The 16,327-nt window shown below is 36.1% G+C and overlaps 1 protein-coding gene across 1 annotated transcript; it reads left to right on the top strand.

The window, feature by feature from the left end:
• The first annotated feature begins 11,322 nt into the window (after positions 1-11,322).
• Positions 11,323-14,230, top strand: LOC132311599 (auxin efflux carrier component 5-like). The gene is made up of 5 exons (XM_059809598.1): positions 11,323-12,083; positions 12,838-12,923; positions 13,164-13,321; positions 13,615-13,691; positions 14,037-14,230. The coding sequence occupies exons 1-5, from the start codon at positions 11,401-11,403 to the stop codon at positions 14,107-14,109; spliced, it is 1,077 nt and encodes a 358-aa protein (XP_059665581.1). The 5' UTR covers positions 11,323-11,400; the 3' UTR covers positions 14,110-14,230.
• Positions 14,231-16,327: the final 2,097 nt, after the last annotated feature.

Below are 16,327 nucleotides of genomic sequence, written 5' to 3'. Positions count from 1 at the left end.
ATTACCAGGTGCATTATGTTGCTCAGCCATACTTTCAAAGGAACTATCAATATTATTCAAATGTTTTTTAAGCTTTCTTAACTGACCCAAAGTTCTCTCTATTTCTGGATCATACACTAAAGGTTTTAACTTAGTTTGACGAGTTAACATGCACTAGTTCCACTAATCCTAATAGTAATAAAAAGAAAATATTCTTAGTAATAAGAAAAACAATAAGAACTCACAAAAGGTTTAATAAACCGAAGCTTTTCTCCCTTAAGCATCTTTATCCTCACTGCTAATTTGTACCTGAAAAGAAAAAGAATTAAAATGAGATATCAGAAAGTCCGTAGACTGACAAAATAACTAATTAAAAGCTAAAACAAAAACAATTTCCCCGGCAACGGCGCCAAAAATTGATGTGTCTCTCGCAATTGTACGATACCGTGTAGGATATAGCTCTATGCAAAGAGGATGTCGAACCCACAGGGAGAAGAGATTTGTAACTTAGTTTTTAACTTTGTTCTATGGTTTACAAGTAACTCAATTGGGAAGTTTGTTGGTTGTTACGATTTAACAAACTTAAACTATAAAATAATCAATTAAAACAAATTAAACTAAATTAAACGATCAGAGAGGAAAAGTCTTAGGGCTTTGACTTCACCACAATCGTTATACTATGGTCAATTAAATCAATTTGGGACTTTAACCAATTCTGTTTTCAAATGAATTGAACTCAATAACATTCATTCAGTTCAGAGTTTAAAGAAAGATGTTTTACAAAATTAGCTAACTATAACCTATTTGCGGTTAGCGTGGACTATTCGCCTACCTACTCTACCTACTTTAACTACTTTGCGAATGAACCACCTTTCCTAAGCATAGATTATGAAAACATTATTCTGTAAAATACGTTGGAACACCATTATATGACCTCTACTCTCATGTCCAGCAGGGCTCCACCAGATACCGTACAACGAGTTAGGTTGAGAATAGAACATAAATTATTATATTTAAGACAAGGTAATAACAGTTTATATTCTACTGCAGCATGAAAAACCACTTGAATTGTCTCAAATGCTCGTAGTCATATAATCAAAAAAACATCATATATTAAAATAAATCTAAAGTCAAAACAATCAAACAATAATATAACGTTGGGTTACATCAGTGCCCTAAGAAAGGATTTAGCTACTCATGACAAGGTTGGATATCTTCTGTGTTGAGTTCATCTCCATCGTCATGGACGGCACCTCTCTTCTCAGGATCTTCACTTTCAAGGTTGTAAGAACCCTAAAAGTCACCAGACCTTCAACCTTTTGAATAATACCGTAAACGAGATTAAAATTCTGGACCTCTTCTCTCAAGGCTTACGCCATCTTTTATAAAAGAAAATATATATTTGGTGGGCTTTTAGGTCTCCTGGCCCAACTGGGATGAGATACGGCTGAAAAGATAGTAATCCCACAGCTTTTAATCTGACATGTCATGCAATGCTCGAGCTTCAGGAACGGATGCTTGAGCTTTAGGCTCATGCTCGAGCTTCAGGAATAATTGTTCGAGCTTCTTTAGATAGATGCTCGAGCATCAGTGAATGGTGCTCGATCATCACATTGACACTTAGCCAATTTTCTTTAACTATTTTCCGAAGCGTTTTTTTCTTCAACACGTAGAATATTTTTGGGGTTGAATTCCTTTAACATTGCTCGATCCAAGTTTCATGGGTTCGAGCATTAGGTACCATGCTCAAGCATCAATGGATGACGCTCGATCCTCTGTGGATAGTGCTCGATCATGGATATGATGCACGAGATCTGGGAGTATAGCCTTTTATTAAAATAAACTCATTAATTTTCGACGCCTCATACTCGAGCTTGAGGGTCAAGGCTCGAGCACCCTTGGTTAAGGCTTGAGCATCAAGGTACTGATGCTCGAGCATTTGGGCTTTATTGACTTTTCTTCTTTTCTTTGTTATAATGCTCGAACCGCAACACTTGGGCTCAGGCTCTAAGGTTTTAATTGCTTCAAACTTCACCAGTTTAGCTCCCGGCTTGCTCTGAATGACCGACAACGACTCTGTAAGCTTCGATATCATTATAAAGTCCCGGTTTTAACTATTATTCTGGGAAAGTACCTACAAACACACATTAATCATAAATTAGTCTAACTATGGATAAAAGTATCACTTTAAGCCTTAACAGATATGTATTTAGGGGCTCGAATATGCATATATTCAACGCTCATCAGTGGGCATGAGTACTTAGACCTACCAAGGTACACAGATGTCTATTATATCCAATTATCCATCCTAGGCAATATACACACCCTAACCATGATCCTGAGACTTAAGCTCATATCATGACACCATAATCAAATATATAAAGATCCTTATAAAATAAATGTCATCCATTTGATACAGTGGCCTGACAAGAATAAGGAGGACTTAACTTCTTTGGTTAATCCATTCCCTTATAAATAAATAGGTAGGATTTAACTTCTTTGGTTAATCCATCCCTATAATGCCACCGTCCCATACCAGTTCATTAAACCATCTAGTCCAATAAATGATGTAACAGAATAATAATACATCAATTAATCCAGAGATAATATGATACACATCATACAGATAAATATTTCATTTATTTATGCAATACAATAGTTTAAATAGCATGTAGCTAACTTACCTTCCAAGTAATTAATCTACATCTCAAATAAACAATATAAAGTTTTATAAACATTGTTCAAAATCATTTAAACATTAATTTTAATTGTTAAAACAATTAAATTAATCATTCTATCCAATTTAAACAACATATTATTAGACATAATAAGAAACAATTTAATTTTAATTAGCCCATTAGGATTCAACTTTGATGCACAAAAACACAATGAGTTATAAAATTTAGAAGTGGTACATATCTTACTTTGATCCATTATGAGTAAGAGATTTTGAGCCTTAGTTATTGATGCTGACTAAACTTTAAAATGAGCCAAAAGCTAGGTTCCGTCTATTCTGAATAACCAATGTAAAATTATAAGATCTTCAAACTTCTCTCTCTATAGTTAATGGGTACTAATTGTGGTGTTTCATTTCACAATTCACATCATGGGAGAGTATGGTTTAGGACCTTTATATATAGTATTAGTTCATTGAAGTTAGTCTTCCCATCAAAGACTTTTATATTTTCATAAGAACACCAATAGTTACAAGAGACTTCATTAACTCTTTATTAATTTTAACTCTTCATTAATTGTTTATTAAGTGAATAATAACTTCAAGAGTTACTAAAGGATCACTTAACTCTTCATTAAGTGGCCACTAACTCCAATTCCATTAGTGAAGTATTAATCACTTAATAAATAAAAGAGTATTTATGTAACTCAAATTGCGTTAGAAGTGTATCTATCTTTACACATTTGGTTTTTCATATAGGTGCACTTAATATTGGATCACCTTCCAATTAATTTCTTAAAAAACCCTCCTCATGGAAGTATCTAATATATCATATGTATAATAATATAAAGGCCATATTAAAGAGATAAATTTCTAACAATCTCCCACTTGGCCTTCATAATTATACCATTTATTAGATTATTCACACAATATGGCCATTACACGTTTCTAAAAAAGAGGTTGCAGCATCTCCATTAGATTCTTTTCAATGAAACTACTAATGACAAACCATTGTAGTTATTGAATCACTCATCGATTCAATACCATTCAACAGTTATAGCATTAATACCTTTATCAACATGAATCAGTGAGATTTAATTAACACTGATGACATTAGCAAAGTAATGGTGATTAGTGTGAATTCATCATTAACGGCCCAGTATTGCTTTTATATTTAAATGTGCACGAAAGTTGAAAGCAACACAACATAATCTGTGATGAACCGTAGTTTAACCCGATAACGGATCCGAAATGCGGAAGCGAAAACAGAAAACAAGTCTCTAAGGATATGTAACATCCCTATGATACTAAAGTGACCTTTCATAAGGCTACGGAACTCCACGAGAACCGACGCGGAAGAAAAGACCAGAAAAAGACCAAATAAGCCCCTAGGGGCAAAATGGTAATTTTTTAAAACTATGGATTCTGGTGCCACCGAGCACACCGCTGAAAAGACAACGAAAAACTAATCAAGATTTACTTAAGAATCGCATGATTCGGAGTCCGGACAAAGGAGAAATGACATGACGAAGAAAAACAAGCACTTAAAGTAAAAAGGGTAAACTGGTAATTATCCAGGAAGATCTAGGTACAACCGAGCACACCATTGAAAAGACAGCGAAAAATTAGTCAAGTTCAAAAATAGTTCACTCGATTTGGAGTCCGGACGAGAAAAAAATGAGAGTTTGAAGTTGAAACGTCGCGGCGACCCGACGAAAGCCATAGCTCGCCCGGCGCTGATGCACGAGCCCACCGGCGCCCTATGCGGAGCCCAATGGCATGCACATGTTAACAGCAAGAAGAAAAAAAAAATGAGTTTCCAGAACTGAGGCTTGAAACGGAGGTCGAAACGAGTTTTTCTGAAAAAACATGAAGAAGAAAACCCCCTAAAATCGAGTTTTCTACCTGACCAGGTGAAAGAAAACGAAAAAAAACACAATGTGAAATACCCGAAATGCCCCTAGATCAGAAGAGGTCAAGAGATACTACAGTGATTGTCCACATATGAGATCAAAAAAGGGCTACCAAAGAAATTTTTCTGGAAAAACACGAAAAAGAAACCTCTCTCGGAATCAAATTTTCTTCTCAGCAGCACGAGAGAAAATGAAAAAAACTCGGTGTAAAATGCCCAAAATGCCCCTCCATGAAATTTGGTCATGAGGGTTAAAAAGCCGCTAAAATACAAAACTGAAAGCTGAACTTTGCAACAAATATTGAATCAAGGGATTAAAACACTTAAGATAAAATTAATTAAACTCATTAATTAATTTTCTCTAGATTTCCAAATGACTCCAAATGTCCTCAATTTTACATAGGTTGAAGAACATACAAAAGCCTATTTTAATATCACATTACAAGTTGATTTCATACTTGTTACAACTATGTGAATTAATCTTTCACAAAAAATATATATTAAATAAAATTTGCATTTCTTATTCAAATGTTCCCAATTTAATATATGTTGATATACATACTAAGGCCTAATTTACTAGCATGCCACAATTTAATTCTAAAGTACACACCTTAATAAGAATTAAATCTTAAATATAGAAAATAATTAAATTAAATTCTAAAACTTGAACAAAAGCATGCTTACAAGTTATATATGCGTATATAATAATCAATACAACATTAATATATACCTAAGACATCCCCTACCTCAATTTGAGATGAAAATCTCAAAAGCCACCAAAATGAAACCGCTCCGAATCCGACGATACTTCGGGGTTTTGTCGGGGACAACATGGTGAACATTAAACTCTAAAGAGGGCCTACCAAAATCCTATCTTGACCTCAAACATGAACTCAAAATTTGGCCAAAAACAGGTTCTAATAAGGGGGAAAGATGCGCGTCGTCAAGACAAACACAAAACGCAAAGGCCCTATGACTTTATAACAAAGGGAATGAGGTTTAATTGAGAGAAGAAGGGTGGCAGCCCCCCTTGGGCTGCCATGGCAGTTGCTGGTCATGCATGATGAGAGGAGAAGATGAGTTTTTAATTTTATAACCCCCTATTTATAGGAAAACCCTAAAAGTGCCCCGAAAAGGCCCTGCCGGGTCCGGAAAAGTGAAATTTGAGCAGACGCGCTCAAATGGCAAAACTCCGTGAACGAAAAAGAACCAAAATGAGAAAATATGAATAATGGAAGAAACGACATTGAAAACTGAGTCCTGAGAAGAGAGATATGCCCCGAACAAGTTCGGCAGCAACTAGGGTCACAAACCCTAAAATTGGAGAAAAATGACCAGAAGGAAATTCTAAGAGCACACAATTCGACGAAATGTGAAAATGAATCATGTACGAGGATCCAGGCTCAAAATGAGGCATTTTGCAATAAATTTCATTAATTGCACAATGGCCCCTCTAAAAAGTGAAAACTACACTAATGACCCAGAATGAAAATATCTTCCAAAAATATTTTCTTAAAAACCCTTGAAATAAAATATCTTCAAAAGATATTTATGAAAAACACCCCAAGAAAAGAAAAAGATTCTGAAAAAACTATGCATCCATACCCCTATAGACACTAGGAGCAACCAAAGTACTTTCCTACAAGAGTAAAGATACGTATTTAGTGGAAACCACTTAGAATGAAGATACATGAAGTTAAAAACCAACTCCGAACACAAAAAGTGAGGTTTTGCCAACAAAGTGACAAACAGAGAAAAGACAAAATAGGGAAAAGGACGAAAAATGAATAGTGTCGAAAAATGAAAAATGTGGAAATGACGCGGTCCTTTAAGGAAGTTGTCAATCTAAAGGAAAGAGTCTCAAAAACCATTTTCGAGCACTAGAGACAATACTAAGTGACGAGAAACCGAACTTAGAAAAGAATTTTCAACGAAAAAAATTCATCCGTAAAATTCTAAGAAAAAATGAAAGTAAGGAAATAACCAGGTCATTACAATATCTTAATTATTATCACTATTTCATACTAGAACCCACCTTGCAATTGATAACATGAACTTCTAGCTAGCACCAACTTTTAATATAAATTCATTATACAATATTTTGATAAGCTGTACCTTTTAATGGAAACCTCTCATTTCTCTTGAAAACTCCTAACTTTTTTATTATCAAGAAAAATAGAAAATTTTCATTAAGAGGGATATCCTGAAATATTGTATACTTTCTCCATATTTCCATACATGAACTCAAATTAGTGGAATGTGAGTGGAGTTCTTGCAACAAACAAGGAATTCAACATGAAACCAATGAAGTGGCCAAGAAAATAGCTAGTGGAGAGTGAGTTCATGGAAGCCAGGTACAAGTTTGAAGAAATTGTGCCGCCAGGAGTGCACTTAGAACAGCCAACATTTACTTGAAGATGGAATTTATTCCATATATATGATCATCCACAGTATATACCATATAAGGGTTTTGTCAGCCATATTCATATGAGACATAAGCTAGCAAAGTAATTCTATGATGGTAATGGAAAATCTTTGGCTCAACTAGGGTCATAATTCTGGAATTTGTATTGGAATCAAGATTGAGAAAGTGAAAGTTTTCCAATCACTGACTCAAAACTCATTGTCGAATCCTATTCCAGTACTGAATTCGAAGGTACTTAAAGAGAACAGACCAGTCTGATGCATATATGTGTGAAAATTTAGAGAGTTGGCCAATAGGCCAATCAAACTGTTAAATACACAGCATAGCATGGAGGCAATCCAAAAGGGATTAACAACCTAACCGCTATCTACTAGTCACCTTTTTTTCCCTATCAGTTCAAGCAATAGTATATACACCCACATCCAATATTGCCGGGGCAAGTGCAAAAAACACCTCTCAATTATATTTATAGTGCATATCACACCCTTCACGTGCAAAAAACACCCATCAAGTATCAATTTGGTGCAATGAGGTCCCCCTGACACATTTAAAATTTAAATTGACCAAATTACCTTTATTAAATAATTTTATAAAAATGTAAAATAATTTATTTATTTATTTATTTATTTTTGTAAAAAGACCAAAATGGAGATTAAACATTATTCTGCAAAATAATATAGAGACGGTTGTAGAGGGGAGAGCCTTAATCAAAGGTATAGAGGGCAGGGAAGAGATTGACGGTTGTTTATAATCACCTTCCTCTCTCCTCTTCACCTACTCCCATCGTCACCTTCTCCAGCCGCCACCATCTCTACTCACTACCGCCACCACCATACCTCTGCTCTGCTCTCCTCTCATCTCCTTTCTCATCTCTCAACAAGAAATCACATATACATAATACATTTATATATATATATATATATATATATATATAATACCAAAAACATAATTTATCTCTCTTCTGGTTAGAAACCCATTTTGGGTTTGTTCATAAGCACCTACCACAGGAGGGGGCACCAACTACATTGGACAATCTGTAAGGACCAAATTAGATTTCACAATTGATTGGGTGGGGTTAGGCTTACTAGTTATGGATTTTAACTTCCACAATTGATTTACACACTCTCCTGAAATATATATATATATATATATATATATATATATATATATATATATATATAGACACTATCCCTTTCTAAATATATGCACACGCAAAATTACATTAATATATATATGGGGTAAGTGCTAAAAACACCCCTCAAGTATACTCTGGGAAGCACTTTTACCCCTTATTTGAAAAAGTGTGCAATAAATACCCCTAATCTTTTGAAATTGTGCAAAATAACCCCTCTGTCAAGAATATGATATAAATTATTACTGTCATACCCATTTTACCCTTTTACTCTTCCGAAAATGCCCATTAAGCTGTGTCATTTTACAATTTACCTTCACCCCTAGTCCAACTCGGACAAGTTAGCCATGGCCGCAGAATTCAGCTTTGACCCATCTCCACGTCATCACTCTTTCCCCTCTTAACACAAAAATTGCAATGGCGTCGAGGTTGTCATCATCGACGGAGATAAAAGTCGTTAATAAAAGGAAAGAGAAATGCTGAGATGTCGGTGTGGTAGCGGCGACGTTTGTTCTATGGCCAATATTTATTTGTTTGTGGGTGAATCTCAAATGAGGAGTGGTGGTGGAGGCTGAAATGGGCAAGGGTGCATGCGATCGGTGTTTCGGGAGGGGAAATCCGCCGTGCTTGAGGACGGGGTGGCCACTATTGGGTTGGATGGCAGGGCAGACGGTGTAGGGGAAGTTAGTGAGATGGAGAAGTGATGGTCGACCTTCAAAAGGTGGTTGTCATCGGCGGCGGCGGGAGCCGCTGTCGTATTTCCCTCGATATTTGTAGAGTGTAGCTTCTGGCCGGCACCACCTTCGCCAGAAGATTCGAGAACGCTTCGTTGGTAGGGACACTTGGTAATTCCGAAACCACCTTCACGTTATTTGGGTTTAAATTAATTTTTTGTGGGTTTACGTTCAAATGGGGACTCATCAGGAAACATGGGGTCGAGGGGCTTCGACGTGAACCTGAAGCCGCCGCAGTTGCGGCGTCATCTCCGAACAGTGCGGCGTCATAGTTTCAAATGCATTTGTGCATTTACAAAGGCAGTGGGTCAGATGGTGGAAACATGAGGGACGACGGCGTGAAATGGCGTAGTTGACAAGGATGAGAACGATCTGGCTCGAAAAAAACTCCGGTGACCGCGACATCCCGCCGAATGATGAACGACCACGCAGTTCGCCTCCGATCATTATTTCACCCGATTTTCTCGCCAGATTCGCACTCCATCTCATCACCGCTTCAAACACCAAATCGGGTGAAGTATGTATCTGTATTAAAACTTAAAAGCTAGATTAATCAGAGCCATTTGATTTTGTTCTTTGTTCATTGTTGAACTAATTCAAAGTTATGTCTAGTCTGGGTCTGTTTGAAGAGTCTTGTTCCTACAAAAAAAGTGTTCAAACTGCAATCTGTGAAGTCCCCGGAGTTTCATGTTGATCGTGAAACTGAAGCCCAAGAACCGAACTGAGTTTCGCAGAATCCTTTTTGGTCTTTTTACAAATTTTTGTATTTTTATATATTTTATAAAATTGCTGACTATGGGTATTTTAGTCAAGTTTGGTTTTAAATTTCCAAGAGAGACTTAATTGCACCAAATTGAAACTTGAGGCGTGTTTTTTGCACAGGAAGGGTGTGATATCCACTATAAGCATACTTGATGGGTGTTTTTTACACTTGACCTATATATATATATATATATATATATATATAATACCAAAAACATAATTCTCTCTTCTTGGTAGAAACCCATTTTGGGTCTGTTCATGAGCACTTGCCATGGGAAGGGGCAACAACTACCTTGGACAATTTGCAAGAACCAAATTAGTTGTCATTAGTGACACCGTGGGCTGGTCAACAAAGGTTGCTATGCGATTGACTGCCAGAGAACAATAGCAGACAAAGAGTTCTGTACATAAGGGGCTGTTAGGCGCTAAAATAAGAAGGGGTTAGAAGGTGTTCAATATGGGTTTGGGTAAAAAATGTGGTAGTAGATGAGGCGATGATGCAAGAGATGGGGTTACCGTTGTGGGGTGGGGAGTAAGGTTTGGTAGGTGTATTTTTGGAAGAGCAAAAAGGTAAAATAGATTTTACATTAATTGAGGGGTGTTTTCGCACAAATTGAAAAAAATAGGGGTGTTTTTTTCACACCTTTTAAATAAGTGTAAAAGTGCTACGAAAGGTATAGTTCAGGGGTGTTTTCTGTACTTTTCTCTATATAATATGTAGTAGGGTTCAAATACCCAATCACAAAAAATCATACCATGTAAACTAATATTCATTGATTTCTTAAGAAAATGTTTCATATGCAGAGAACTTGATAGAAATCTCACTGAATGTATAAATAATATAGTACATTTTTTCTTTTATCTTTTTCTTTTTCCTTTTTTCAATGAAGATTTTGAAGATACTAAAATGTTTGTCCTTTTTGTAATTGCAAGTTATGGTTAGACTTACTCATAAGCTCCATGTATGTCCGTCTTATACAGATCAAGAGAGAGATTAATTGCTCTTATATGCATTTGCGACACTTCAGATATATACGCTTGTTTATTAATGAACCCCTCTCAACAAAATTTCTAAGTCCATCACTAACAATATATAGAACCGTCATTAAAATTGCAGTTTTGAGTTCTCACTCTACGTCCCAAGTGAGATAATGCAAAGTAAATTAGGTCCAGTGTAAGAACTGGAACTAAAATCTGAACTTTTAACTACCGTACGTTAAGTGGTGTAAAACACCAATTTGGCTACAATCACGAGATCAGAGTCTGCCTCATGTGTCACCATCAGTCTACCACAACCCAACAAATTTGAGCTTCACACTTACGTTGGTGAGTAAACCACTTCAAAAATGAATGGACGAGAATAACCTACCAAAAAAACAATAATAATAATATATCAGAATACCAAAAACCTAATGGGATGGTTGGGTGGAATAATTGCTGGACGAAATCATTCATTAATCGAACCTTATTCTTTGCATTGATGACCAGAACAAGCACACAAAAAATAAAATAAATAAATAAAAGGTTCCATAAGTGAAAACAACACCCTGACTTTTCCAAACCCCCCACCAATACTTGTGTCACCTTTTAGGATTCCACGGTATTGAAACCATATGGACCCACCAATTCAATCTATGAAAATGTAGTATTGCATGCATATAAATAGCTCTGCCCTTTGCATTCATCAATATGTTACACCTGAAAAATTGTCCAAAACCCTAAACTAAGAAAGATATACAGACCCTTTCTATATATTTATATAGAGACAACATATAATTAAGAATGATAGAGTGGGGAGATGTTTACAAGGTGGTGGTAGCCATGACACCACTCTATGTAGCTCTATTTTTAGGTTATGGTTCAGTGAAATGGTGGCATTTATTCACACCAGAACAGTGCGACGCGATAAATCGCTTAGCTTGCTATTTCACCCTCCCTCTCTTCACCTTTGATTTCACATCTCATGTTGATCCCTTTGCAATGAATTATCCATTCATTGGTGCAGATGTCATCTCCAAATGCATTATTGTGTTAGTGATTGCCTTTTGGGCTAAGTGTAGTAGCAAGGGAAGCTATGTCTGGTCTATAACAAGCTGTTCACTCTCTACTCTAAGTAATACTTTGATTTTAGGTGTGCCCCTCTTGCAGGCCATGTATGGTCAGATGGGTGAAGACCTCGTTCTCCAATCATCGGTCTTGCAGTCTATCGTGTGGCTGACGATACTATTGTTTGTGTTGGAGTTCAGAAGGACCGGGGCGGACTTTGCTTCAAATACAACTACCAGGGATTCGATTGATCTCTCTGGCGAACCGGGGAAAGATTTGGAAGGTGATGAGCACATTGTGGTGAGCAGTACTCGACCTTCTTTCTGGCATCTGATGAAGGTGGTTTGGAAGAAGCTGGTTAAGAACCCTAATTTATATGCTTGTGTTCTTGGTCTTGCTTGGGCTTTCCCATCCAGAAGGTATGTAGAAAATGCATGCATGCTTTTTATTTGACGAACACTAGCACGTGATATTCTCTTCTTATTATTCAGAAAGTCCCATGTGAATTGGTATCATCCCACCAGCGGAAAATATTCCCTATCAATTAATTATATCTCGTCGTGTTTTATTTTAGAGGGTCATATCGTTAATATTTAATAAATTAGTAATATCATGTCATTAATACAATATGAGTAATAAAATATAGCCAATTGGTTAGAGAGCATATTATTTTATAAGGTTGATACAAGTATATATTACCGAACAATTTCTGACATTGGAGAATATATTTAGTGTGTCCGATGCACCAAGACATCAAAGCCGTATATTCTTGCGTGTGTCTACACAGACGGCTCTGATGTGCTAGTGCACTGGGCACACCGAATATTACCTTCGCCTGACATTTTTTTTTTTTATGAATGGCAGTGGTGGGACCCACTAGTGAGGCCCACCTTTTTTTGTGAGTGTGGTGCACCATGCACGGGCTCACGCTCCAGCGGTACTGTCTTGGTGGTTTAAGACTTGGTTCTCGGGTGTACATGTGTATTTCTTGAAATTAAGAAAATTATAAAAGGAAGAAGAAAAAGCAGCTTAAATCAATTTTTATACTTGTTACAATTACATTATATAGGACACATCAATGTGGGTAAGAGAGGATATTGCTTGATAGGGTTGGGGCAAGTATTATCCTAAGAACTACTGACGTTGGCGTTTTTATCTTATGGATTCGTTAAGGTGGCATTTAAAGATGCCAAACATCATTGAAGGGTCGATATTGATCATGTCAAAAGCTGGAACAGGCACTGCCATGTTTAGTCTTGGTGAGCTGTACTACCATCCATATATATATAAAACATGCACAGCATGAAAGAGTGTTATCTTTCTAAATGCTTGAACAAAGTTTTCATTTGATTAATTGAGTAATGCTATCCAAACAGAAAAATTAAGCCATTAAGTATAATAATTATTTATTTATTTATTTATTCATTTTTTTTTTTATGATTTGCTAACTTGTTTATATATATATATATATATTTGAGGATTTGTCTATATCTATGCAGGACTATTCATGGCATTGCAAAAGAAAGTGATTGCTTGTGGTGCTAGTCTAACTGTGTTTGGAATGGTTTTGAGGTTTGTTGCTGGACCTCTGGCAATGGCAATAGGTGCTATCATCGTAGGTTTGCGAGGAGATGTCTTAAAGGTTGCGATCATTCAGGTGATTAATTATTTCCTTGATTAGAAATAGCCAAACATGCCAAGGCAAAAAGGGCTGTACTATTTGGATTTATGAGCTACATAGAGTCTACAATTTTTTAATCTCGAAGTTGTTACCATCATGCCATATATGCATGTTTAAAATGTGTATATAAATACAATACATGAGTGGTGGTGTATATACACAGTAACACACATATATGATTAGTTGCAATAATATCATTATCTCTAGATATTATAAAAAAAAAAATTTTTTTTTTTTTTTTTGTTGATTTTTATTTTCCTATGTTGCAGGCAGCATTGCCGCAATCCGTCTCCTCCTTCATATTCGCTAAAGAATATGGATTGCATGCAGAAGTCATTAGCACTGCGTGAGTTATAATTTACTAGGTTTTTTTTTTTTTTTTTTAAAAAAAATATTTGTTCTTTAAAAGAAAAAAGATAATAAGAAATAAAAAGGAAAACAAAAACAGTTCCGAAATTCATTTTGCTGAAATCTGATAAAAATTAAACTTTGAAAACATGATTAAAGAAAACACTTCTCCAAAAATTTTAGAATTGTTTTTGCATAATAGAACCATCTTGAATTCTGATATTAACATCTCAAATTACCTAGTTTTGTTCCTGAAAATAGTACAGAAAATTAAAGTAAGAGATATTATAAAATTTTCAATCAAATATTCAAACTGACTAATTGATTTTCTTTTCAATTTCAGCGTAATCTTTGGCACAATGGTATCACTTCCGGTTTTAATCGCTTATTTTGCAGTTCTAGAACTTTTACCTTGATTCTTCCTTTATTAAACTCTCCAGATAGGGATACAGAGAGTTTTGTTATACCTATTTTCTTGTATCCAAGATTTAGTCAACTGTATTGTTTTACCCTAAGCTAGAGGGAGTACTTCAAGACTGTTTGAAATGTCCACTGTACAAACGTGCGCACAAGGGCTCGCTACATCATTTACAAACTAGTCTCTCCTTCCAATTTTAATTGTCCATCTTTTTATTTTTTATTGTCCTACAATAATTATCTTATTTCAAATGTCAATGATTATATCATTTGAACTAATACCCATTAGTAATTTAAAATCCTAATTATAGAAAACATCATAATCAATTCTTTGATTCAGGGCTTTGTGGTCTTTATAAATTACTTTCATAGCAATGTCACGAGCCCATTTTAGCTCTTCAATGGGTCCAGCTATTTGCTGTTCTTGTGATTGAGTGAATAGGGCGCGCAGGTTGAGATGGAACATGGAGCAACTAACATGAGTTTTGAATAGGTAGGGGTGATTTGCATGCCTTTAGTGGTGCTTTCTGAGTTGAGGCTTGCTTAGTCAGCTTCTTTCTCTTGAAATTATAGTGACTCCCCAACTTACTGTATTTTAATTCGTTTTTGTTTTTTTTTTTTTTTTTTTTGGCCCCTTTTCCCGGTAGATAAACTGTATTAATTGGTATAAGTGTACAAAGGCACGAGGACAAAAATATAAAGGCACAAGCCCAGAACAATACAAGGCAAAACCCAAAGCCGAAGCTGGCCGAAAGAGATGGCCCAAGCCCATCCCAAACAGTTGCTCAAAGACAATGATAGTCTAAAAAACCCTAGACTAAGCTTGTCTAAGCCAACCAAACACTCCGGTTGCAAAGCAGAGGCGAAGCAAAGCGCCACGCCTCCTAGGTTCAGTCCGGCGGCTCCGCCGAAGGTCTGATGAAGGCTTGGGGGAGGTCCTAGTCAATAACCAGTCTCCGAGCCATTCGAGAATCCTTTAACTACATAGAGAGCAGGCGTTGTTTTACCATGTCTAGGCACAGACTTAGCATAGGACCAGTGGGGGCATCCAACCCCACTGGATTTTTTATATTTTCATTTTAGACCCTAATTTTTTTAAAATTTATAAAGATGCCCCCACTAAAATTATAATTCGCCCCACTGAATTTTTTAATTTTTTTTATATTTTATATTTTAAAATTTTTAGAATTTATGAAAATGCCCCCACTAAAATTACAATTTGCCCTATTGAATTATTATTTTTTTTGCATTTTATATTTTAAATTTTTAAAAATTTATGAAGAAAACCATATTGAAATTATAAAAATAGACCCACCATATAAATTTACCCCACAAATTAAAAGGTCGCCCCTCTCACAAAATTTTTTGAGTCCGTCATTGACCATGTCCATCGTTTAATTAAGGATTAATGATTGTGATTTCCTCTGTCCTTTGAAAGCTCGATTGTTCTGCTCGATCCAGATCCGATTGATGAAAGTGGAGAGAACAAGTTTGCTGATTGTGTTTTGAAGATTCCTCTTCCTCCAACGGTGCGACTCCCAAATGCTGAAATCATCCCAAGATGAAGAAATAACCTGAAATCTTTACTTTGACTTGAAGAAGCTCCAAATTGGTGAAGTAAAATAGTAGGTGATCGTGGGATTCCGCAGTTGATTGACAAAGATGGCACAATCTAGGGCCAGGTACTGATTGCATACAATTTCAATCAAGAGTTGATAAGCGACCCTGCACAGCATACCCCAGAGAGAATTTGCATCGTGGAATGGAAAAATTGTTCCAAATCAGGTGGTGCCAAATTGTGGGCTGGTAAGGAGGGGTAACCTAGTCTACTGTATGTCTGAGAGAGAAAGCTCGATCCTGTGATGGAATCCACATGACTTTATCAGAGGAGGCGGATGTTGGATCAATCAATAGGAGTTTAGGAAACTGTAGGGTGCACTCAACAGGGAAGCTCTAGTTGCCGTTAGTGATAAAAGTAAAGAGTTTTTAGCCCAAAGTAATTGGTGAGTCCCTGATAAAATCAATCGTGGTGCAAAGGTTAAGGGGCTAATAGGTAGCCACTTATCCTCCCAAAAATTAGTTAAAACCTCATCTCAAACCTTCATCCGGATCATAGACCTAACCACACCTCTTAAGTGCAATAACTTCCTCCAGTTGCCTGAACAAGCCTATCGGATGCTCAAAGTCCATATACTTCGATCCCTAATAAGTTATGCT

Source organism: Cornus florida, unplaced genomic scaffold, assembly GCF_030987335.1.
Source record: "Cornus florida cultivar Cherokee Brave unplaced genomic scaffold, ASM3098733v1 CherokeeBrave_3.0.0_Hap2_Chr06, whole genome shotgun sequence".
NCBI classification, from domain to species: Eukaryota; Viridiplantae; Streptophyta; class Magnoliopsida; order Cornales; family Cornaceae; genus Cornus; species Cornus florida.
This window is presented reverse-complemented; position numbering and strand designations above follow the sequence as displayed.